This window comes from Danio rerio, chromosome 5, assembly GCF_052040795.2.
Source record: "Danio rerio strain M-AB ecotype USA chromosome 5, GRCz13ab, whole genome shotgun sequence".
Classification (NCBI taxonomy): domain Eukaryota; kingdom Metazoa; phylum Chordata; class Actinopteri; order Cypriniformes; family Danionidae; genus Danio; species Danio rerio.
Window position 1 is genome coordinate 46,058,531 of NC_141025.1, and position 26,338 is coordinate 46,084,868.

The following is a 26,338-nucleotide window of genomic DNA, read 5'->3' on the forward strand; positions in this document are numbered from 1 at the left end:
GTTGCATCAGGCTTCCCCTTAGCATCCGGTAAACGTGTGTGCCATTGAATAAGGACTGTACTAAACTGTAAGTTATTGGATCGTGTTGCTCGTTCGTGTTTGTGATTTTTCGTGTAGTTATGGCGGATGAGAGTGTGACTGATCAATTGAAAGAACTGAAAATGGAAGAAAAGAAGGTAACTAATCAGTGCACATGCAGTTAGCAGACTGGCTAATGTTAGTCTCATATCTGACATAAAGCATGTTGCTGTCAAAACATAGTGCATTTTTATAATTTCGCTGTCTAATAAGTGTCATTCAATGTTATCTATTTAAATTATGTACAATTTAGTTGATTTATTATGCTCTTGTTATTTATAGCTCTGCAGTTAGGCTTAGTTTCTGTGTCATATTAGGTGGAGTGACACGTTTGAGCTTTTTTTCTTTGTTGACATGAACAACTGAGTGACAGGTAACAGTAACAGCCAACGTCACACCCTTTCTTTCAGAATACTAAAGATGGAGGAAAGAAGAAAAACAAGAATGCTGCTGGAGATTCAGGTGGAAAGACTGAGGTCTGTTAAAATTATTTATTTTCACACACACTGAACAATGGAAACACACATTACAATGTTATTGTAGGGTATCACACTGTATTGCATATTTTAATAAACTTGAAAGATAAATGTTTAATAAATATACTTGTGACTAGTATTCCACACATAAGTACAAAAAGGATGGGCTCATAATTTTAAAAACATTAAACATTAAAATCCCCAATAAATCAAAACTAACCATATTATTTTGTTAGCTTACGTGGCTAATTCGTGGTGAATAATTCATTTGTGCGTGTCATTTAGAAAAAAGACTTTGCCCTTTTAATTTTTAATTGAAATCTGAAAAAAAAACTGTTTGTTTTCAGCTTTATTCTCAGATTACGTGATTTTGAGGTAATGGGCCTGGCTAACATACTCAGTGGTGGGAAAAGAACTGAAAAATCATACTCAAGTAAAAGTACCATTACTTGCCCAAAAAATGTTGTTTGAATACCTTTCAAAAGTACTCAAGAATAGTGAGTTATGCTGCGAAAGGTTAATGCGTTTACATGTAATTTGCACGAGTGTCGGAGTGTGTGTAAACACAACATTGTTTAGTGCATTTAATTTTTGTTTAAGGCCATACAGTAAACATCCATCATCTAGTCATCAGTGAGATTCAGTCTCTGCCTCATTGCATGTAAAGTATCTTCTTGGACACTTATAATGCTTCCAAACAGTTGGCTGCATGTCTTAAGGTTGTTTAGAATGATGCGATTTTAATTTCTATGTGCAATTTGATTGGAAAGCAATCACAGGATGGATTTTTCTAATCCCCATAGACAAGAAAAAAATAAAGTAATGACTGTAGGTTTAAGGAAAGTAGTGGAGTAAAAGTACAGATACTTCACTAAAATTTACTCAAGTAAAAGTACACATTTTTAAAACTACTTAGTAAATAACAATTTCTGAGAAAACAACTCAATTACAATAATTTGAGTATTTGTAATTAGTTTTTTTACACCACAGAACATACTTAACCACGCTGTTTTAACTATCAGTTTAAACAACAAACAGATAAAGTGAGTCTGTTAGGTTGTAATGACTCTTCTGAAACTCCTTTCCTGATCATTCTGAATGAAATGCCTACTTTACTACATCCAATCAGCTCCCAGTAGAAAAAACAAGCCACACCCACTGTTTGCTTAGTTAAAATTCAGTTTCTCTAGGAACTGCATCACAATACGAAAAGAATAACAATCGCAGCTTCTGGTTCATGGGGACTTTAAGTGCTGAAGTGCTTAATTTTATATGAAACATACTCTTTAAAAAAATGGACAGAGTTTGCATATCAAGGCAATCATTTTTGTAACTTTCTTCTCTACAGCTGAGTCCTCCACCACAGTACATTGATGAGCGCCTGTCCATTTATAACAAACTGAAGGAAGAGCATGATGCCCTTCTGGCTGAGAAAGCAGCAAAAGAAAGCAAGCCCATCAAGATCACACTGCCTGATGGAAAAGTCGTAGATGGAGAGTCCTGGAAGACCACACCTTACCAGGTTGCCTGTGGGATCAGGTTAGTGGCTAAATTAAACTGCATGAGATATCCCATTTTGTGTGAAATCTTTTTTATTTATTTATTTATTTATGTATTTATTTATTTATTTATTTTTTTTTTTTTACACAATAAATAATGGCTTAAAAACAGGCTTGCCTTGTCAAAGTGTGTTGGCTATGCAAATACACACTGCAAAATCTTAGTATTTTTCACTGTAAAAAAATCTTCAGTCAGTGTGTTCGGTCATTCAGTGTGTGTGTGTATATATGTCTAGTGCTTAGGATAATGGACACTTTTTACATTTCCAGGTTTCTCAGAAGAGAAAGTCCTCCTAGTTGGGTAAACTTAGAGTCCAGGGAATGGGAATAGGTGCAGTGAATTTTTACAAGCCTATTTACTGAAATAATAAAAGAAAAGCTCCACTATGGTGTTATCAAGATTTTCAGAAAAAGCAAACAAATAGTTTGAGAATGATAACAGCAGCCAAAAGAGAGAATAACTTCAAATTTACTGTCCTGCCCCATATACACTCCATTTCAAAGGGCTTGCACAAGCCGTTTTTTACATTTATTTTTGTAATTTGATACAAATATCATATAATACATATAAATGTACATAATATATATTTTTAATTAAAATATGAATAACTTTTATGGATTTTAGATGCTAATGACCATTAAATTGGTTATAACAGTATTGTGAAAAGGATCCAATGAGTACAACCCCTTTTGAAAATGAATATGTTATCAATTTCTCACTGAATATAGCTAATGATGTTTGGTGCATTTAAACAAAACCAGGTTGCCTAACATCTTTAAGAGTAGAAAGATGATTCATTAAAATTGATACTAGTAATTGTAAAAAATTACGAATGACAAAATGTATTTACTGACATTTACTAATAATGAACAATACTTGTGCAGCATTTATTAATTATACTTCAGCATTTATCATTTTTTTATTTCATTATTATTTTTGCATTATCAAAAGAAAAAAAATATGCTTTTTACATTAGTTTATGCACTGTGAGTTAACAAGAACTAACCATGAACAACTTTATTTTCATTATCTGTGGTCAACAAAGATGAGCATACTTTAATAAATGTATTGTTATAAAATGCATTAACTAGCGTTACGTAAAAGAACCATATTGTGAAGTGTTACCAACATAGATTATACTGAAAGTACTTTTTGTAAACGACAAAGCCTCTTAGTACAAAGAAAATATTGCTCTGTCTGTTTGAATGTATTGGCGTAGCATTATTGACTCAGTAGCCTGAATTTGTATTGGGATTGCCTGTTTGGCTCTGTGACAGATCACACTCTTCATAATGTGCAGTGGTATATTAGAAACCTAGACTAGTAAGCAAGGAAAAGTTTATTTTATATATTAGTGTGATACAGGTGAGTGGGCTTTATAAACAACCTGCAGTAACACTCTGCTGCAAATTCACTAGACAATTTTTCTTTTAATCACTCATTGCTACAAATACTAAACATAATGCTTCGCTTATTTGGCAATGCACTGCAAATTACGTTGAACTAAATCGCTGGCACGAATCTCATGTACAGTTGAAGTCAGAATTAATATTCCCCCTGTTCATTTTTTCCCACAACTTCTTTTTTAACAGAGAGAATATTTTTTTTAAACACAATTATAAACATAATAGTTTTAATAATTAATTTCTAATAACTGATTTATTTATTTTTTGCCATGATGACAGTAAATAATATTTTACTAGATATTTTTCAAGACACTTCTATACAGCTTACAGTGACATTTAAAGGCTTAACTAGGTTAATTAAGTTAACTAGGCTGGTTAGGGTAATTGGGCAAGATATTGTAAAATGATGGTTTGTTCTGTAGACTATTGAAAATATATATCTTTAAGGGACTAATAATTTTGGCCCTAAAATGGCTTTTAAAAAAATAAAAACGGTTTTTATTCTAGCCAAAATAAAACAAATAAGACTTTCTCCAGAAGGAAAAATATGATCAGACATACTGTGAAAGTTTCTTCCTCTGTTAAACATAATTTGGGAAATATTTAAAAAAGTAAAAAAAAATCAAAGGTGGGCTAATAATTCTGAATACAACTGTATATTATGTATGTAAATCTCATGTTTAGCTATTTACTCAGTATATTTACAGTTACATATTTTTTCACATGTGTATGTTTATAATTTTTATTATTTTTTTTTTAAGTTTTAGGCTTGTTCTGTCATTGTCTGTTTATATCTACTGTATGTTTAGATTAGTATGTTTCTTTGAGCCCTCAATTCCTCTAAAAATCTAATAGGAATGACAGTAAAAGTGTATTTGACTCGACTTACTTGCTTTTATTGAACAGTCAAGGCCTTGCTGATAATACTGTGATCTCCAAAGTGAACAACGGGGTATGGGATCTGGACAGGCCCCTAGAGGAAGACTGCAGTCTAGTGTTTCTCAAATTTGACGATGAAGAGGCACAAGCGGTACGTTTATTCATTTACAAACAAATAAGTAGCACTTATGTTGGCATATACAGTAGGGGACATTCTACCAGGAATGTACTTTATCCACCCTTGAAATAAGAACCCAAATACAATGAATTAAAAAGTATTTCATTCCAGAAATTTCTGAAATGGACTGATGGTTGACTTCTGTGAGTTGTTCTGTAAAGGAATATGTTGTTCATTTGGTTCTCAGATTTTTGTTTTTTTTATTAAAAACAATTTACAAATGTACAAACCCTGCCATTGTCCTCAGCCAACAACCTACAGCTTTTATAGTTTTGTTATGCTAAAAACTGTTATTAAGAGAAAAAAAAAAATTGTCAGAAATAGCAACGTTTAAGTTGTTTTCATTCGCTTCAATTGATTAAAAACATGAATTGATAAATAAATTCTACAAATAAATTATACAAATAAATTTACAATTGAAGATTTCAGATGCAAAAACCTTTAGGTGCCATCTGGAATCTTCTTCTACAATGAGCATTTTTCTCAGCCTCTTATGTTTCTTATTGGTTATTTCTTATTAAAAGTGATGAGAATAACCTATTTTTTGCCATAAATGTGGAATTACTGAATCAAGACATAGAAGCCTAATAAAAATGCTAATATTAAAAAAAAAATTCTGATGGCACTTAAAGGTTTTTGCATCTGAACCCTTTAATTGTCCCATTGTTTCAGTCATTCCTGTCATATTTGCATTAAATTGAACATAAATGCAAAACACCTTTAAGGCTATGACTCAAAGGACTTGACATTAATTTGAAGCTGACAGGGATCAAGGTTGCGCTCTTTCATTCAATTATATGATTTTGTGCTTGTTTTTGTATGATTTTTGAAAAAGACAAGCTTAAAGGTTAGACCCTGTTACATAATTTATAAGTAACAATATAGATTTCTGGTAGAATGTCCCATAGATACAGATAATACTTGCATTATATTTATGTAAATAATGTTTTTTTTTTAGGTTTACTGGCACTCAAGTGCTCACATAATGGGAGAGGCCATGGAGAGAGTCTATGGTGGCTGCCTATGTTACGGACCACCCATCGAAAATGGCTTTTACTATGATATGTATCTTGATAATGAGTAAGTCAAACACATTTTCAGTTCATTTTTTAATGTTTATTTATTTTTTGAGAATGATTTAGATTGGAAGTTAGTTGAAGCGTAGTATTAAGCAGTAGATTACAGGTGTCGAATTATAATATCCTTCTCATTACTTTGGTTATCAATGCTAATGCAGGTCACTGCTGTTTCCATTTACCAATCGCTGATTAGAAATGTCAGTCTGAGCTTGAAAGTCATATTAATTAATCTGCAGCCTAGTAGGTCTTCAAGAAATAAATCATTTTGTTATTTTTGTTAATGTATTTTTCATTCCTTTCAACAATTACTTGACCTTTAATCTGACCGGCATCAGCGCAAAGGCTTTAAATAAACACGAAGGAAACTAATAAATGCAGTAATTTACTTGTTGAAAGGCAATTTATGCAAATGTTATTCATTTTGGTGATTTCACTGCTTGTTTGGTAGTGCGGCTCTGTCAGGTCCACAACAGGTAGCTTTCTGAACATATTTTGCATTTCTCATAAAATATGACTGCGGCTTGAAAAAGTTTCTTTAGTTGGTGACATCTGTGAGGTGTTTGGTGTTCTTTTGCACTTTTTTTACTTAAGAAGAGCTTATGTTTTTTTTTAATGAAACCTTTGCACTTTACTTTCTTTATCCGCTCCCTTCCTCACCTGCTGGTTTGCAGAGGTGTATCGAGTAATGATTTCCCCTGTTTGGAGAACCTGTGTAAGAAGATCATCAAAGAGAAGCAGCCCTTTGAGAGGCTAGAGGTAAAGAAGGAGACTCTGCTGGAGATGTTCAAGGTAGGTGCTTTTCTTCTCTGAGAAAGGAATATAAGCTCATGCTATGAATAAACCCTTAACACCCGAGTGCCTTGAAATTCAGACCAGTGAAATCTGCGTCTCTCTTTCCTCTAGTACAACAAGTTCAAGTGCAGGATCCTGAATGAAAAGGTTACCACCCCAACCACTACAGTGTACAGGTATGGTTTTTAATCGCTTAAAAGTATGCCTTTTGTTATGTGTATGTTTTTTTTTTATTGTTATTTAGTTTTACTGTTTTTACGTTTCTGTTCTGAAGATCTAAATGTCAGGTTTTTTTAAGACTTACATTGTCAAGGGAAAAAAAGTCTTGTAATTTTTACATGCTTAATAAGTAAAGCTTCTTGACCAGCATGTTAACATATTTCTGATGGATATGCTGAGCACTTAAGACTGACATAAATAATGCTTAAAATTCAATAGTTCATTTTCTTACTTTAAATATCACAAGAATAAATTACATTTCAAAATACAATGTAAATATACACTCACTGGTCACTGTATTAGGTACACCTTACTAGTACTAGTTTTAACCCCCTTTTGCTTTCAGTACTGCCTTAAATCTTCATGGCAACAAGGTACTGGAAATATTTCTGAGATTTTGGTTCAAACTGACATGATAGCTTCACGCTGTTGCTGCATATTTCAGAATCCAGTTTGCGTTTTAAGACAAGCAACTTTTTTCCAATCTTCTATTGTCCAATTTTGGTAAGCCTGTGCGAATTGAAGCCTCTGTAGATCCGCAGTTTCAAAAAAAAAAAATAAATAAAAAATAAATAAATAAATATATATATATATATATATATATATATATATATATATATATATATATATATATATATATATATATATATATATATATATATATATATATAGAGAGAGAGAGAGAGAGAGAGAGAGAGAGAGAGAGAGAGAGAGAGAGAGAGAGAGAGAGAGAGAGAGAGAGAGAGAGAGAGAGAGAGAGAGAGAGAAAGAGAGAGAGTGAACATTTTAAATAATAATGAAACTTGTAATATGACTGAATTTTATTTATTAAATGCATTGGTAAAATATATTCTGCTGTAGGTGTGGACCCTTGATTGATCTGTGCAGAGGGCCTCATGTAAGACATACTGGAAAAATCAAGGCCATGAAGATCCACAAGGTATGCAATTGCATTTTTATTGATTTTTCTCAATATCCATGCAACATTTAGCAACACTTTACAATAGGGTTATATTAGAAGAATGTTAGTTAATGTATTTACCAACATAATGAAATGTGTACATGATGAATTGTGAATTAATTATTGTTTTTCGTTAAATTATTATTCATTCATTTTAGTATTTATTCATTTTTGCTTATGTTAACCAATGGAAATAAGTTATTTATTGTTAGTTGACATCAACTTACAGTTCATCACCTAATATCATCAAGCATGAATTGGAATTTTAAGTATTCGTTAGTAAATGGTAAACTTTGAAGAATAAATGCAGTATAAGTACTGTTTATTCTTAGTTCATGTGTTAGTAAATACATTAGGTAACAAACTAATGAAGCCTTGTTGAAAAGTGTGACCCAACATTTTAAAGTGCAACTTATTCACAATACTTATTCACCCCCCCACATGTACATCAGACATGTGATGCTTACAGCATAACGTATAATCCCAAGTGATGTATATGATGTTCATCCTAGAATTCCTCTACATACTGGGAGGGCAAAGCTGACATGGAGAGCCTTCAGAGGATCTATGGCATCTCTTTCCCTGATCCCAAGATGCTGAAGGAATGGGAGAAGTTCCAGGAAGAAGCCAAGAACAGGGATCATCGCAAACTAGGACGGGTAAATAGTAAATATAGAAATGAGAAAATTGACATGCTTACTTCTGTACATAATCAGTATTCCGTTTATCTGAAATATGTCAATGAGATTTGTTTCATAAATTGACGTAGGTGCATGTAGAAGCACATGACTAAAATATAAGAAAAATATATTCACGCATTGGCCCCGAAAATATGCAGAATGCTTTGTAAGCTATAATCCTCTCCTATAGATTATGTAAATGTTTCTTTATCTAAATACTTGGGTGACAGGAATTAAATATACTAATGGAACACACTACTGACTCATACATACTTTAAAAAAACAAAAAAAAAAAACTCATTCAAACGTGTGGTGTTGGAAGAGTTTTTAAATAATGTGAAACTATTAATGTGGAAGATATTTTTATATAATTTAAAAAAGTTTAAATGTTAATATTCATTGGGAATTTTGAAAAAATTATATAGTGCTCTGCATATATAAGTACACCCCTCACAATTTTATCTTTAAATTAATACAAACTCGGTTCTGGAGGGCCAGTGTCCTGCAGACCTTAGCTAAACTGTGCAGGACACTGGCCCTCCAGGACCGAGTTTGCCCACCCCTGGACTAGTCAGTACTGAAGCCAAATCTGGAACTTATCTAACAAAATAACTTACAAAAACGGTCCAAAAACTAGTACAGCCAATTTCATATGTTATTAAATATAAATACAAATTTAAAAAAAGAGGAAAAATCAAGAGAAGCAAATATAGGAAAAATTTAGTTGAAATTTTGTATGTTGTAATTTTAATTTTTTTAATTTTTTGCTAAATTAAGCCTGAATTTAGTTGTATTATCTTTCAATTTCTAAATATGTTTGGTGAATTAATTATTATTTTAATAATGTTAATTCTGTTTTGTTTAAATGCACCAAAATACATTGCCTATATTCACTGAGAAATGGATAAAAATATTCATTTTCTAAATGGGGTGTACCCAATTATGCTGAGCACTGTATACATCAGCGATTCGTTTCTTTAATATCAGGATTTATAAATTGTTAGAAAGTTCAATACAGGGTTTGTGAGGTGCTGGAAATCCTTGAAAATGAATGAATTTTAGTCTAGTGTTTTAAAAGTGCTTATATTTTATACAAAGTGCTTAAAACTGTTTAAATATAATTGTTTTGCTTTTATAATAATTTATCTTACTAATAGATAATAATATAAATAAAGATACATTTTGTATGTAATTAATTTTTTTTTGCATGCAATTAAAACTCAAATCAGCACATGTGCCTGTAGGGTGATCTGTTCTATGTTTAGTTAATTTTTTTCTGCACATTTTTGATTAAGCAGTGGGAGAAAACGAAATGGATGGTCTTTACAACTTAATGTGTGAACCATGCATGGAAATAAAAGTTAATATAGGATGAAAGATGACACATTTAAGATGCAAATAAACAACACTAAATGCGAGTCAATTATAGTTGATTTTAGAATAATTAGTCCCCCATTGAATTTTTGTTTCTTTTTTAAATATTTCCCAAATGATGTTTAACAGAGCAAGGATATTGTCACGGTATACCTGATAATGTTTTTTTCTTCTGAAGAAAGTCTTATTTGTTTTATTTCGACTAGAGTAAAAGCAGTTTTTAATTTTTTTAAAACTACTATACGGTTGAAATTATTAGCCCTTTTAAGTTATATTTTTCTAATAGTCTACAGAACAAACCATCGTTGTACAAAAACTTGCCTAATCAACCTATACAGTCTAGTTAACCTAATTAACCTAGTTAAGCTTTTAAATGTCACTTTAAGCTGTATAGAAGTGTGTTAAAATATCTAGTAAAATATTATTTACTGTCATCATGGCAAAGATAAAGTAAATCAGTTATTAGAAATGATTAATGAAAACTATTATGTTGAAAAAATCTGCTCTGTTAAACAGAAATTGGGAAAAAAATAAACGGGGCTAATAATTCAGGGGGGATAATTCTGATTGCAACTGTACATTTTATTTAAAGGGCCTTTAAAGAAACCTAAGGTCACTGTATAACCTGTATAAATACACAATTCAATAATTAAAAATCGTACAACATATACACAATTCAGTAATTCAAAAATAAACCGACAGCATAAAAATATAAAAGATGATAAAATCCAAGGACATAATACAGAATGTAGAATGCAGTTATAAAGAGTAAGTTATTTTGAACCCATGAGTTTAAGGTCTGGATTTAAACAGAAGGAGAGAGTCAATGTTGCACATGTCAGGGAGGAAGACGATTCCAGAGTTTGGAAGCAGAGCGACTGAAAGCTCTTCTCCCCATATACTATACAGTACTATAGAATATTTTAACAAAAAACATCTGATATAAATGTGATTAATTATATATATATATATATAGTTTGCCACACCTGTAAAGTGCTGGAATTTTTTTTAGTTGAAAATGCACCTAGAAAGTGCTTGAAAGATGTTTTTTCTCTCTCGAAAGATGTGGAAAAAATATTTAAAAGCCTTTATTCACATGGCTAATCTTAAAAAAATATAAACTAAACTACACGCTTCGGCAGAGAGCTGCCTTCATCATACAATTCTGTATCATCATTAGTAATTTTGCTTCATCTTTTGATTATTTGAATGCCACTTTCTTAATAAAAGTAATGACTTTTTAAAACAATAATATAATATAATATAATATTATATTATATAATATAATATAATTTAGAGATTTTAAAACACTCAGACTGTAAAATACTAAATTGATGCTATGATCACCTTTACTGTATGCAAATAATTGTAATTAGAATTCAGCTGTGGACAAATGAATACAAAAATGCTTTTTCCACCGAACATTTGGGGGACAAAACTGCTCACAATGGTGGACATGTGGACGCCTCAGTGTGCTAATGACTCGGGCTCATTTGATGCTCCGTGTGGGGAGTCTCGGTACGGTGACTGAAGACAGGTCTGATAGGTGGGCTGAGGGGGAGAGAACGGGGACTGAGCCCATAAAAAGGCAGATGTCTGTCTCCTTAATGTGCCATCTGTTCATGGGCCCACTGATGGCTGCACAGGGAACACTTTGTCACAACAAAAGCAAGAGCATAATCAGCCATTTGTCCTGTTGTTGTTGTTGTTTTTTTTCCTCTTGCTCATTTGAACTTTTTTTTTTCTTCCCCTTTGTATTCTCAGATACATTTCAGATCTGCATAATTCTTTCCCTAACCTTTTAACGTCTACCCTCGCTCTCTTTCTTTCCTTTTGTCTTTCCAGGAGCAAGATTTGTTTTTCTTCCACGACCTGAGCCCGGGTAGCTGTTTCTTTCTCCCTAAAGGAGCATACATCTATAATACGCTGATCGAGTTTATTAGGGTGAGTTTCCCTCTACATTTTAAATTCATAGATCATTCTGTTACTACTACTATGCCAAAATCATCCATTAAAAAAATTTACAATAGCAAGACAACAAGAGTGCGAAGTGGAGCCGGGTTTTGCGAAGGTCTATTAGGATATGCTAAATTGCATTTTATGGAAGTCATGGTTCAGTAGACCATGTAATGGATAGGTTGGTCCACTTCAAGGACCCCATTAATTATCGTGGTCTAACCGCTTGAATATTTATGCATTTTCACTGACTGTTTTCTTGTTCTTTGGTACTTTTTTGTCATGTAGAGTGAATACAGGAAAAGAGGATTCCAGGAAGTGGTCACACCAAACATCTACAACAGTAAACTGTGGCAAACCTCAGGACACTGGCAGCACTACAGCGAAAACATGTTCTCCTTTGAGGTGGAGAAGGAGATCTTTGCCCTCAAGCCTATGAACTGCCCTGGACATTGGTATGTAATCTTTCTAATTGTTCGTTTGTGACATATGGCGTTTAAATAAATAATATTAGTATTTTCAGATCCAAGCCTGACTTGAGAAACTAAGGCTGCGTTCAAAAGCTTAGGGTGCTGACTTGTTGACCAATCAGACAATGGGCTCTATTTTGTTGGTCCATGTGCAAAACGAAAAGCGCAGGGCGCAAACGCATTCAGAGCGTGTCATAATTCATATTTTCTAATATAAGGACGGGAAAATCTGAAAATCTGCTTTGCGTTGCGCGTTGCGCCATATCGCGCCAGTTGTATGGTAGGGCCCAATGACTCTTGAGGCAGCGTATTAACACAAAGGCACCTTTTTACACCTTTTTACACAAAGGAACCTGATTTCAAACAGACTTTTGAGACAGCGTAATGATTTAATCACATACAACTAACATGAGAAAGCTTTGGTTATAAGCAGTCCCACACTGAATCTACGCGTGTGGAAATCTGCAGATTTTTAATTCATCATTTAGTCTATACATTTACTTTTGTAAATGTGTGTTAAATTATATTTATTAGTTTTTAGATTAATTTCAGTAATATTATTGGCTAATATGAAAATTTTCATATGATTTATTTACAATATAGTTTTAGTAATATTTTCTGTGTTTTTAAATCTATTATTAGCCTTTGTGAGACTTGCTTTGTTTACCAATTAAGCGGATCTAATTGAATTTGTATTGTAAACATTAAATAAAAGTTAAGAAGTTTTTTTTATTTGATATATTAATTTATTTTAAATTTTTTTTAGTTGTGATACTCCCAAAACCTTTTCGCATAAATCCAGATTTTTTTTTACAAAATTCTATGCAGAAACAGGAAAAAATATCTGCAGATTCTGTCTAGCCCTAGTTATAAGTTATATTTGCTCACCCCAATAGTTACTTCTCGAAATTTCATAAAAAAATTGATAACTTTTTAAAAACATACATTTACAAAAATGACTAAAATGGCACTTTGAGAGTCTATTTTATTATTTAGTTCAAATATTACAAATGGAATGCACAGGATTATGGAATACCGAGGGCAGTGAAGTGCACATAGGCTGTGTTTGAAATTGCATACTTGCCTTCTATATAGTACGTAAAAAACAGTATGTGATATGAGTAGTATAATCAAATTCATAGAATTTGAAAAACAGTAGGCAAGAAGCATGATGACTTTCTATATTCGCAAGATTCTGAAGTGTACTTACAATGGATTCTACGCTATGCCATAATTCCACACAAGATAATTCATGAATGGGAGTTAAGCAACGCAACTGAGGTGGGTAGGTTGTGTGATTATGACAAATGGTGGATGTAGTATGTTCGAGTTCCATTCAGACTGCTCATATTTATATTATATAGTATTTAGGGCTGTGCATTTAATCGAAAATCCGATTTCGATTTTGGCTTCTAACGATTATGAAAAATCATTAATCGAGATAAACTATTATTCCATCATATACGGCCCCCTTTTCAGTTGTACACATTTGTTGCTCTGCAAAGCTCAGTTCCATGTGAAAATAACTAAAAGCATGTACTGTTATGTAACTTTTGCAGCACGGGATGCGCATTGTTCATATTTTTAAAAGCTGTTGTGTGTGTGTGTGCACGCCGCGGACGTGGCCTCGGACAGGCTCGCGCTTAGTCTCGGACAGCAGAGCACACACATTTAACGCCATCTTAATGTCGGCGCTTTAATGGTTAAATACATGCACATTTGTGTCAGAGGTGTTTAGGGATTATTCATATTAACTCTCATTTGTGTAATAAACAAACAAGTTGAGAATCAAAAGACATGTAAAAGAGAAACCATATCAGAACCGCACTATTCTTAAAGTGACAGCTTGCAATATTTCTGTGGCCAACTGTCTTTATTAATAATCAAAAAACAAATGGACAAAATCCTTCACTGCTCTTGACTGAATGACTTTTGTAGCTGAAGTGTTTTTTCTTACAGTGAAGATGCTTAAAGCACAGTTTAAACAAAACCGATTTAATAACTCATTTCTAATAAATGATTTCTTTTATCTTTGCTATGTTGACAGCACGTTATGTTTTACTAGATATTTTTCAAGATACTATTATTCAGCATAAAATGACATTCAAAGGCTTATTTAGGGGCAGGCAAGTCATTGTATAACAGTAGTTTTTTCTGCAATCAAAAATTATATATTTCTTAAAAAGGCTAATAATATTGAGCTGTTAAAATAGGTTTCAAAATATTTAAACCTGCTTTTATTCTTTCCAAAATATAACAAATAAGCCTTTCTCCAGAAGAAGAAATATAGGAAATACTGTGAAAAATCCCTCTGTTAAAAATAATTTGGGAAATATTTATATGTACAAAAATTCACAGGAGGGCGAATAATTTTGATAATCTGATAATTGTGATTACAATTATGAACAAAGTAATCGTGATTATGATTTTTCCCATAATCGAGCAGCCCTAATAGAATGTACTTTTCTATCGGTCGTGTAGTACATACTCGAGTTGTAGACAGTTTCTGACACAACCATAGACTGCCTTAAAAATATGATCAGAATATAGCATCTACGGAGAAAGGATGTGAAGCAGAATTTGGATTCAGACATTTCTTGATACCTTTCTTTTAGAATGCTGCATCAAAAGACAGCATTTTAGAGGTTTCAGACACAGACACACCTTAGCCATTTTTGACCACTGTGTTATTCATAACATTCACACGTTGAAGTAATCTTTCATGGTGTAACTACAGTATCTGGAGTTGTGGTATCTCCTAAAGCAATTTTCTAATGATTCTTAACAGATAAATCACTCTGACCATCTTACAGTATGCATGAAATAATATTAAAATTATTATTTTCAGTAGTATTCCAGCACATTATACTTGTACATTAGTATAATTTGCTTGTGGCATATGAATATAGTTTTCTGAATTGAAAACTGATATGTGACATCAAACGTAACAAACAAATCTTTACTAACATATTGTTGTTTGTATAAAAGGCAGGACAGTGTTGCTGAATTATACATGTTTGGTAAAGAAGATTTGGTAAGGAGAAGATTTTTCAGAGTTGTTTTTTTGTTTTCTAGTCTGATGTTTGACCACCGGCCACGTTCTTGGAGGGAACTTCCCCTGCGTCTGGCTGATTTTGGGGTTTTGCATCGTAATGAGTTGTCTGGAGCTCTGACTGGCCTGACAAGAGTCAGACGCTTCCAACAAGATGATGCTCACATCTTCTGCTCGATGGACCAGGTGTTTTACTGTTGAATGAACAATGCTTTTTGTCATTTGTTGTTTTCAGTGTTAACACTGAAATGCTAAGAATTTAGGGCAAAGATGAATTGTACCATTTGCAATAATAAAAAAGTACAAATGTACAAATAGGATTTTATATACAGAGAAAGATATTCAATGCAATAAAAGCATCAACTTTATTCTTTAGATAACTTGTTGAAAATTTGTCAAATACTGACGAAATAATGTTTTGTCAACATTCAGCACAACAGATATGATAATGTATTAATATTTAAATTTTATATATAATAAAAAAATCTATATTTATATATTTTTATATATATATATATATATTTATATATATATATATATATATATATATATATATATATATATATATATATATATATAAAAATATATATATATATATATATATATATATATATATATATATATATATATATATATATATTTTTTTTTTTTTATTATTATGTCATTAAATTATCTTTGATCCATAATTATTATTTTTATTTACCGATCTAAATGTTTTAGAATCCTGCATTTCTTTTTTAGTGCATTAAAGGCATTTGCTTTATGAGCTTATGAATTGGTTTAAACTGAAATCAGGAGTTTATTCTTTGTTCCCCTCTTACCCCTGTCAGATTGAGTCTGAGATCAAAGGTTGTCTGGACTTCCTGCGTACGGTGTATGATGTGTTTGGCTTCACATTTAAACTCAACCTTTCCACCAGGCCTGAGAAGTTTCTAGGAGAACCTGAAGTGTGGGATCAGGCTGAGAAGGTAAAATTCACTACTGTCTCAATCACTCTCAATTTTGGAGCTGATAGCACATTTGTTTTTTCTTTGAGGTAATGTTTGTTTTTGTTTTTTAACGGAATTTTCTTAAGTTCAGCACGGCTGCAAAAATAAAGTAAATAACAGTTATATTAAGTCATAACTTCCGTCACATATTTTATTCTAAAAATATTCAGTGCTCAAGAAATAAAATCCCCCTTAATCAATATTTTTGTATACACTTTTTTTGTGTACTAGTTCTAAGTTCTAAGATTGCTTCTAAAAAAATTTTTTTCTTTAATAAATGGAAAATTATAAAGAATATTTTTTTACCTTTTATAATTTGTTTTATTGAAATATTTACACAGGGTTCCCGCGGGTCCTTAAAAAGTCTTAAAATGTCTTAAAATTAAAATCCGGGAAATAAAGGTCTTAAAATGTTTTAAATTTTACCGTAAAGTGGCTGTAGGTATTAAATTTTTAGCTGGTGTGTTTAATGACAATAGGGAAGCACAGTGGTCCACTGTAAAACATCTAATAGTTGATTAATTTAGTGTGTGTGAAACAAGAGAGAAATGACAGTCTCCATGATTTTTTAGCTTTTTACGGTAGGTCGGCTACAGAGTACAGACGCTTATGTTGGGGGGACATTGCAGCAGCGAGTCATAGCAGGTCCAGGTTAATCCTTGCATTGTTTGCAGCTCGACCTAACAATGTTACTAGTTCGGACTAGAGCTGATAGTCTTTGTTGGGGTCGGAATTTACTTTTATAATTTTAGACGTAGTTGTGCCGGGCTTGGGCTCGCGCAGTAAATGAACAGTCATGTGATTTCGATTAGCGCAAGGAAGTAATCAAATTGTTTGTTTCAACATTGAAATCCATCTCTGCAAAGGTGAAACAAATGATGACGGAGATGTCAAAGAGAGCGAATTTTGTCAACGGTCAGGCCAGCCGCCAGTTTAATTCAAACAGTCATTCTAGCCGCTCATACACTGCGTATTACGGTAGAGCACTAAGGAGCAGTGTCCAGCGAGCTGACAGGGAACATGATGAGGTCACTCGCTACATTGAACCGCTATCATGGAAAATGAAATGAATGTTCTTGACTGGTGGAAGATGAACAAACAATCCTACCCAAAACATGCTAAATTAGCCAGATCAGTAGTGCATCCCGGCCAGTACCAGCAGCAGTGATAAGGTGTTCAGTGCCGCTCAGTGAGCGCAGGACTGCACTAAAGCCATTTACATTGGATTCAATAATGTTCACCCACAAAAACACATAGCCTAATCTTGATGAGTAAAGAATTTCATATTATAACTAAATATTAATAAAATCATAATGTAGTAAGAGTATACAGGCTGATGCTGGCATTATTTTATTATTCAGCTTCACCATCGCCTTATAGTGAAGTGAAGTGGCAAAACAAATCTCACAGAGCCTTTATCTTAATTTCGTTAGTGCCAAATATCCGTCATCATTTATCATTTATTTTAATTCATTTGCGAAGAAAGACTTATTTTTATTGGTGCGTTGGCCAATTTAAAGGCTAAGTGTATGTACCCAGGCCTATTTAGAGTGTTGAGATGTTAAGATGTTACAGAGGACTTATTTTATTTTTTTGTCCCAACTTGGCCTGTAGCCTATATTATGAATAAGTAATGTTAACCCATATAAGCGACTCATTCATGAGAAAAGACAAACGAGCTGTGTGCATGTGCACATTTGGATAATGTCGGGCTACAAACGGGTTCAGGCTTTTAAAAAGCTGTCAATCAAAATGTACTTGTCGCGTTCAGGCTCTATCGGGTCTAACTTTTACAACCTGATTACAGCTCTAGTTCAGATGCCACCCCACAGTCAGCTACAACAGTTTCATTTCACCACCAGATACCCAAAAGGCAGGTACTGTTGGTTATCCATACTGTGACCAGGCACAATTTTTTAAAATCTAGCGAGAGCATTAAATTGAGTAGCCTATTCCGAAGAAATTATAAAATTTTGGGGTCTTAAATTATGTTTGTTGAGGTCTTAAAAAGCATTAAATTTTACTTTTAAAATGGTGCAAGAACCCTGTTACATTTGAAAAACTCAATGCATTTCTGAATAAAAATATTGCCTTTTTTCAGAAGAATTCCAAAGAAATCCAAGGTTTTAAACCATAATTTAAATAGATTGTAATTTTACCACCAACAAGTCATATGATCAATGTGCAACAATGTGTTTTTTTATCAGTGTTCAATACCTCTTGCAATATGCATGATTAATTGTCAATATTTAGCATCACTTCATTAAGCTCTTTTTGTTTTAGCAACTGGAGAACAGTCTGAATGATTTCGGAGAGAAATGGGTTCTGAATCCTGGTGATGGGGCTTTCTATGGACCAAAGGTACAAACAAATGAATAAAGAATTACCTGAACACTTTGTAACATAAATGACTATCCTCACAATTATTTTGTCTTTTTCTGTGGTACAGATTGATATCCAGATAAAGGATGCCATCGGCAGGTATCACCAATGTGCCACCATTCAGCTGGACTTCCAGCTGCCCATTCGCTTCAATCTCACATTTGTAAGGTGTGTTTACTCAGTGAAACATTACAGTCTGTATACAATAATGAGTGTAATCAATAAAATTGAGTGCCTGAAGGAACATCCAGGGGCTTGATTTCAGTTCCTTGTACAACAGTGACATTTTGTGGTTCTATTTGATTACTGCACTGCACGTTGTTGATCTTTTAAACCTCATCTCTCTTCAGTCATGATGGTGATGACAAGAAGAGACCAGTGATCATCCACAGAGCCATCCTGGGCTCAGTGGAACGGATGATCGCTATCCTGACAGAAAACTATGGAGGGAAATGGTACGGTTAATAGGAAGGCTCTCACATGATGATATTTATTCCTAACTCTGCTGTATATGTTCGCATAAAACATACGCCTGATTTTATTTCCCACAGGCCACTTTGGTTGTCCCCGCGTCAGGTGATGGTGGTTCCTATTGGACCCACCTGTGATGAATACGCCCAGAGAGTAAGTTCTGCTCACTATTCATCAGACATTAGTAGCTGTTAGCTCTGATAATTTAGCTTAAGAAACATTTTGAATTATTGTCAGTGTTGTAAACCGATGTTATGATTGATATTTTAGTGGAAATTTAGTTTAAATTTACGTCGTATTCTTTAATGAATAGAAAATTCTAATGAAAAAGGTTACTTGAGATGTAAATATTTAGTAGCACAGGGGTGATAGCGTTCCGGCACCACGCCGGATTTCCGGCGTACTGTGGCTGCGGGGAAAAAAAAAATCAGGTTCACGGATATTGATCTGTCAGAATTCACTCACTGCTGAAAGCGCCGGATTGGTTTTTATTAAGTGCCGTTTTGTGTGCTCGTGAATCATCTTTTGAGTGTAAACGCCATGTAAATAAAAGATTAATTGTGTAATTTAGAAAGCTTTATAAATTATAACGGATCTTTGTGAGATCTCTATGAACTAAGATTAGTGACGCTTTTTAGTGTAAATAAGAGGAGCGTGCTTTGCACTTTCCAGGCTATAATCCATTCAGAATTTGTATGAAACTTTCGTTTTCGGCACATACGCTGATATGTTTTGGGAATGACATCTGCATATTTACGCTGGGCTTATTCTCGAAATAACGGTGAAGAAATAGACGGGACAAAAATATATTTCCCCCTTCTCCTTAAACAACTTAGTGTTTCAGCTATGAAATTGTTCAGTTTTGTATGTAGCCTAATGGCAAAGTGTTTATATTTAGTTTCGTTTTTTATTCAGCTTATTTAGAAAAACGTTTGGAGCATTTTTTATTCGTTAAAAATAAGTTTTTTTTTGTTTTTTTTTTAACGAACAGCGCCCAGCGGAAGACCATCATTGTCTGTTTGATCAGTTTGCCTTCTCAGATCATCACGACTTGCCTAAAATAAAAGATATAAAACAGTTCAAGTATAAAACAATGGTAGCTTAAACGTTAAAGAATGTGTGCTATTAGGCGCATAGTTTGCTTATAAAAAGCTTGCAGGACATCGAGGCGCCAGAGCAATCACTTGCATTTTTTCAGTGGGAGCAATTTAAAGTTATCCGTCATTTTTGCTCACAAAGTACGAGTAACACATCAAAAAACGTTACAGCGTTTTTATAAAATAAAGAAAACCAAAATTATGCGCTTTCTGTCGTCTGGTTTTTCAACAGGAGCGCTTAACAAAATGAAGCAAAATGTATATGCCTCACAGACATAATAAATATATTTATAGAAAGCTTTAAATTATTACTTAACGAAATAAAACAAATCGAAAACAAAAAAAAAAACTCCTTCATGTAATCCGTAAAGATGAATTTCACTGTAAAGGCGAGTCCAAAAGAAGGTTACCAGTCAGGATCTGCGACACTGACTCAGAATAAGTTTATTAATAAATAATTAAGATATGTCGTTACTCTTTCCTCGACAAATTCATTGTTATTTTACAATTCGGTGCTTGGGGCGAGTTTTAGCTTATTGCGTGCGCTTGAACGCGGATTCACAGTAGCAGTTTTAACATGGAGTGACACGACATCTGACGTACAGATGACACTGGCACATGCCACTGACTGTAGTGACACTATCGGTGGCACGCCCGGTTTTCCACTGTCATGTGTCACTCGCTAGTGGCATGTGTAGTGACCTGTGTCACTCAGAGTGTCGCGCTGCATGTCACTGCAGTGACATCGACACCCGGCGAAGCTTATGACATTAATTAACACGAGCAAAACCATATTTAATCATTACGCGACTTTTAACCTAATTTATCGCGTCGCAAGTTAGTTTATTTGCTGAGCTACTCCACGATGTTTTAATTTAAACGCATTTATTTTATTTATTCGTAGTCATACTTCTGTACGTAATATAGTCATTTGACAGTACATGTCAGTCAAATTTATTGTGGCATGCTTCTGTATGGGAGGGGTTACACTTATCTGTTGTACTGTATATTATTGCATCCTGGCAGTTCCTTTGTTCCCTACAATATGGACTTCTCTATGTTTTTAATTCATTCATTTATTTTATTATTTAACTTATTTTCATTTTAAGGTATTTTAAATAACATCCTTTAAAAAGTTCTAATAAAATGCATGTTGAAAACTCATAACATATATGCATGTAAGATAACAGGTGCCATTTGCCTAATGATTTTTAAATATTAAAGCAAAGAGACTTATAAGATTAATGTGCTTATAACGTGCTTATACTGACACCTACTGGCACATGTCACAAGATCACTGACACTGGCATGTGTCACTGACATTACTGGCATACATAAGCATGCCACAATAAATTTGACTGACATGAACTGTCAAATGACTATATTACGTACGGAAGTATGACTACGAATACATAAAATAAATGCATTTAAATTAAAACATCAGCAAGGAAAAAAAGTTCAGGCTCAGGAATTTTTTCCACTATCAGCCCTGGTAGCATTGTTACAATGCCTTTACACTTGATCAGTTAAGTGCATTGTTGCTTATTAAATTTTAATTACATTAATTTATTTCACTTTTAATTAAATAGTATTCCTAGTATAACTCCTTCTCTTTATTGTCATTGCTTTACAAAAGGTGCACTTTTTTATGGCTGATACTTATTTTATTAAACTTTTGACAGATTCTGATACCGATTTTTTTTTTACACTTCCTCCCTTTTTTTTTTTTTTTTAAATAGATCAATACAAATTGATCATGATGTAAATTAGCATATTCATCTAGTGCTTTTAGTTCATTCACAAGTGTTTTTAATTAAAAAAAAAATAATTTTTAAGATTTAATATTTAGTTTAGAGCCCTGCAGCAAGCCTTAAATCTAAGCCCTGGCCCAAGACGCACAGGCTAAATGTCTTTTTTCTGCAAAACAGCGTATACTGTTACAGCTATTAAAATATGTATGTGGTCCACAGTGAGTTTACTCAATTTACAAGTTGTGCATTGTGCATAAGTAGTAGGCTCATTATTTATAGTTGTCAGTATTTGAAAAGTTGACCAGAAGTTTGCCTTTCCTCTAGCATTTTTTCACCAAGTTCGCCATTAGCAATTTTTCTCTTTATGTTCTCCATTGCACGTGGCTGGAAATCTCTATGTGCAAGGCATCACTGGCACTTCCGGACCGCATGCATTAGATCTCATTAAGTGTTTTTGAAAAAGTTTTTTTTCTAAACTAGGCCCGAAGCCTGATATGCAGGTTAGCTATTATGTGAAAATTGTCCCAAAGCCTCTCTGTCTGTCTGTCTGTCTGTCTGTCTGTCTGTCTGTCTGTCTGTCTGTCTGTCTGTCTGTCTGTCTTAATGTGCTGTAATCAGTTTGTAAATATATTTGCTCATTAATAATTTAATACTTTGTTCTTCTTTAATAAGCATGTTAAACATTAATGTGTATGCTGCTCACAGTTTAGAGTAAATTGGTTTCTGTCAGCTCTGATTCTAACATGAATTACAAGACCGTTATTAGAATTAATTAATTAATTAGAAACCTTTGTCACTCTCAGGTACAAAAGGAGTTCCACAAAGTTGGTTTGATGACGGATGTGGACTTGGACCCAGGCTGTACTCTGAACAAGAAGATCAGGAATGCTCAGTTAGCTCAGTACAACTTCATTTTAGGTGAGTGATCCAACATAACTTTTTTTTTTTTTTTAGAAAACCCTTTAGATCAGGGCTGCCCAAACTCAGTCCTGGTGGGCCGGTGTCAGGAAGAGTTTAGCTTCAACATGCCTCAACACACCTGCCAGGATTTTTTCTGGCAAGCCTAGTAAGACCTTGATTACCTGTCTAAAGGCCTTGGTATATTTCAAACAGTTATTTTTCGATCTTCGTTTGAGAATAAAAAGAAGTTTGAAAAGGCTGAGTGACGGTGTACTGTTTCCGAACCGTACAAAACCCTCATGTGCTCGTCTGGTTTGTGCTTTTAAAATCTATACATCTGTACCAGCGCTGCTACTCAACCCTCTAGTGTATTTTTGTTGCTATTGGTGTTGTTGTGCTGGATGTGTTCCTCCTACCTAACTATGAACTACAAGAATACGAAGTAAGGTATTGAAGGCAGAGTTTAAGAACAAACTCATAGATTGCATTGTCGTCACTGACCCAATGGTAGCTTAAAGGTGTTTAGGATCAATACAAACACCCCCAAAAACTTTGCTTTGGTGGAGTGCTGAAACAAACTCAATGTTTCTTTTTTTGTTACGGCCGAAAATTACATTACATCATTTCAGTTCTTTTTTCAATTTTGTTTGAAGTTTACCAAAGTCTCTTAATGCCAAGTCATTTCACTCAGCGGCCGTCTTTGAAACGCCCCTCGGGCAGTGTGCTTGGGCATTCTGTTTGAATGGGGAAACATCAAATTCTCCAACATTTCATGCCAAGCTTACTATTAAATTTCATATTTGGAATCACGAGTAATATTAAGCAACAGATGTCTCTTTAGTTTAATTTTAAACGTTTTAAATCGAACAAAATCTGCAGAAACTGCTACATCAAACTACGTCTAAGTTGAGCCCCTCCCCTGGAGAATCGTCAGTCTATAGTGATCGATGATTGGCTCCTGTACTAGAAGGCGGGGCTTCATTCATCATATTGGCTGTTAAATATGGTGAATGAAAATAGTGAAACATTTGAATGGCTTTTTCCCATTCAAAACTATACGAGTGACACGTCTTGTGTATTTTATAGCAGTGGTTCTCAAACTGTGTATGTCATATGTAAATGCTACATATATTTCAAAATTTATTACAAATTATTTATATATGAATATGATGACATATAGCCTATATTTATGAGGTCCAGGCAACATTTCCAGGTGTTGATGAATTTGCCACTATATGTTAATACTTTTAATTTAAGTACAGGAGTTTTCTTTTTTACTTTTTATAAACAGTAACCTACCATTTTTACTATTAACAGCACATTTTAGTTTAAATGTTGATGGGTTTTTTTTTGGTTTTGTTTGTTTTTTACATACAAGCACAGCACAGTGTTCATGTTCAGACTATTTATAATGTTTAAATGGCTGACACTAATTAATATTTTTAATAATAGTAATTCATCTGACACGTTTTTAATCTGTGGAGAGCTGTAGCTGCTTTACTAGGCCAATTACGCTACTGTATTTCAATACTGCCCTTGGTACTTGGAGAGACAATTTTTTCTGAGGTGGTACTTGGTGAAAAAAGCTTGAGAAACCACTGTTTTATAGTATTTGAGCATACAGGGGTCTTAAGGTGTGTCTGATTGCAGTTGGCCCTCCAAGACACCCCTGGTTTAGACAGTTTTAAAATCTTGGTGTTCTCCTGTTTACCAACATCAATTTATGCAAACATTGTAACTATCTGCCCGTATATTTATTTTATAACTGACAAAGTAAAGGTCACCAGTATAGTTGTTTCTTTAAAAAGCAAGCACTCCACAAACTCACAGAAAATTACATTTTCTAAAATTAAATAAAAAGATGTTGAAGGCACTGTTTGTTGAAACAAACTTCCTGGAAACACTGCTTTAACTTCATCACAATGACAAAATGAGCACAGGAAAATTTAAAGTGGTAAAAAAAAACAGAATTTTACAAAGCATCTGGCCATAGTGAATATGTTATGTTTGCACTACTTTGTAATTCACCAGCATCCTGTTGACATGCTAAAATTATGTTGTTGTGATAGTTTTAATATGATGTTATACAAGTTTTGTTACACATCGGAAATAATACATTGATTTCCAATTCACAAGTTAACTCTTAAAAAGATAGTGTACCAATAAATGAAAATTTACTCACTTTTTACTTATTCTCAAGTTGTTTCAAACAAGTAGCAGTCGTTATTGAAGTGTTTTTTTTTTCTTTCTGTTGAACAAAAAAGAAGACATTTTGAAGAATGTTAGAAACCTTTAACCATTGATTTCCATAGTAGGAAAACTAATTCTTAGAAAATCTATGGTTACCAGTTTCCAACACTTATCAAAAGCACTTAGTTTTGTGTTCAACAGAAAAAAGAAACTCAAACACTGAAACAATTGTTTTTGTATGAATAATCCATTTAATTGCAGCTCTTTTAAAAGAAAAACGTCAGCTGCAGATGCATAAAGTGATCGTGGATTAATTGTGATCTTACCTTTCACAATTTTCAATGACAGTGGTGGGTGAGAAGGAGAAGAGCAGCGACACGGTGAATGTTAGGACTCGTGACAACAAGGTGCACGGAGAGAGGAGTCTGACGGACTGCATGGAGCGCCTCAAACAGCTGAAAGCCTCCAGAACCCGAAACGCAGAGGAAGAATTCTGATCTCCACAAACCTCAACTCTTACTTCACATGCCATAAACTCAACACACCACTGGGCAACAATGTGGTGCTCTAGATCAGCAGTAACCTCTCAGCTGGATCAGTGTGTTATTCAGGGGCTTCCTTTTTAAATCACTGACAATACTGTGTAATGAATCAGTCAGTTGTCCTAAAGTCTGTAGATCTGATTTACAATACTTTACTTTCAAATCAACTGTAATATTAAATATTCTGGGAATGCTTAATTGTCACATAGCCATAGTTGTTTGTTAGAGGAAAGAGGCTTTTCTGTCGATGTATGTGGACAAGGAAAAATGACAGTAATGTCTGGAAGTGATCCTGATGTGTTAAAGAAATAAAAAATAAATATTTCCAATTTTATGTCTCACTTGTGCTGTGATTACTTAAAACACATCGAAAGCTTCACAATTAAAAACAAACAGTGCATCTGCTAACGTTGGGTTAGCAATTATAATATACATGAATGTAGGGCTGCACAATATATCGTTTTAGCATCGATATTGCAATATGATCATTCGCAATAGTCACATATAACAATGTGACAATGTTGAGTCTGGATTATAATTCATCATTTTCATCTGTTCCTGAGTTCTGTGATTGTATATTGCCCTTAAATACATTTAGGCATAACAAATTGTACTATTTGTAACCTTAACAACGATTAATCTTATTGAAATATTTTTATTTTTTATCATTCAGTAACTGTGCTTGAACATCGTTAGACTTGGAAAACGACAAAACACTTTTTCAGTTGTATATTTTTCTTGATTGTATTCATTGATTGTTATGCATGAAAATACAATAAATGCAAATACAGAAATGCTCTGTGAATAGCACAGACAACAACAATAATAATATATTTATCATTAATAAATTATAACT

At 33.4% G+C, this 26,338-nt stretch overlaps 1 protein-coding gene across 4 annotated transcripts; it reads left to right on the top strand.

The window, feature by feature from the left end:
- tars1 (threonyl-tRNA synthetase 1) lies at window positions 1-26,338 on the top strand. Of its 4 annotated transcripts, none has more exons than XR_015490146.1 (19): window positions 1-176; window positions 489-554; window positions 1,903-2,093; window positions 4,427-4,550; window positions 5,536-5,657; window positions 6,328-6,445; window positions 6,560-6,624; window positions 7,529-7,607; window positions 8,141-8,287; window positions 11,528-11,626; window positions 11,927-12,093; window positions 15,184-15,346; window positions 15,991-16,512; window positions 16,552-18,510; window positions 18,599-18,699; window positions 18,882-18,986; window positions 19,083-19,155; window positions 22,654-22,768; window positions 25,289-25,816. XR_015490146.1 is itself a non-coding variant. In NM_001122786.2 (19 exon segments), coding segments are annotated over 19 exon segments (2,157 nt in total). In that variant the 5' UTR covers window positions 1-119; the 3' UTR covers window positions 25,438-26,338.

Coding starts and splice junctions, on each gene's coding strand:
- tars1 (XM_087251768.1), top strand. CDS start 5,563: ATGGGAGAGGCCATGGAGAGAGTCTATGGTGGCTGCCTATGTTACGGA. Junction 7,608..8,140: donor AGGCCATGAAGATCCACAAG/GTATGCAATTGC, acceptor TGTTCATCCTAG/AATTCCTCTACATACTGGGA. Junction 12,094..15,183: donor ATGAACTGCCCTGGACATTG/GTATGTAATCTT, acceptor TTTGTTTTCTAG/TCTGATGTTTGACCACCGGC.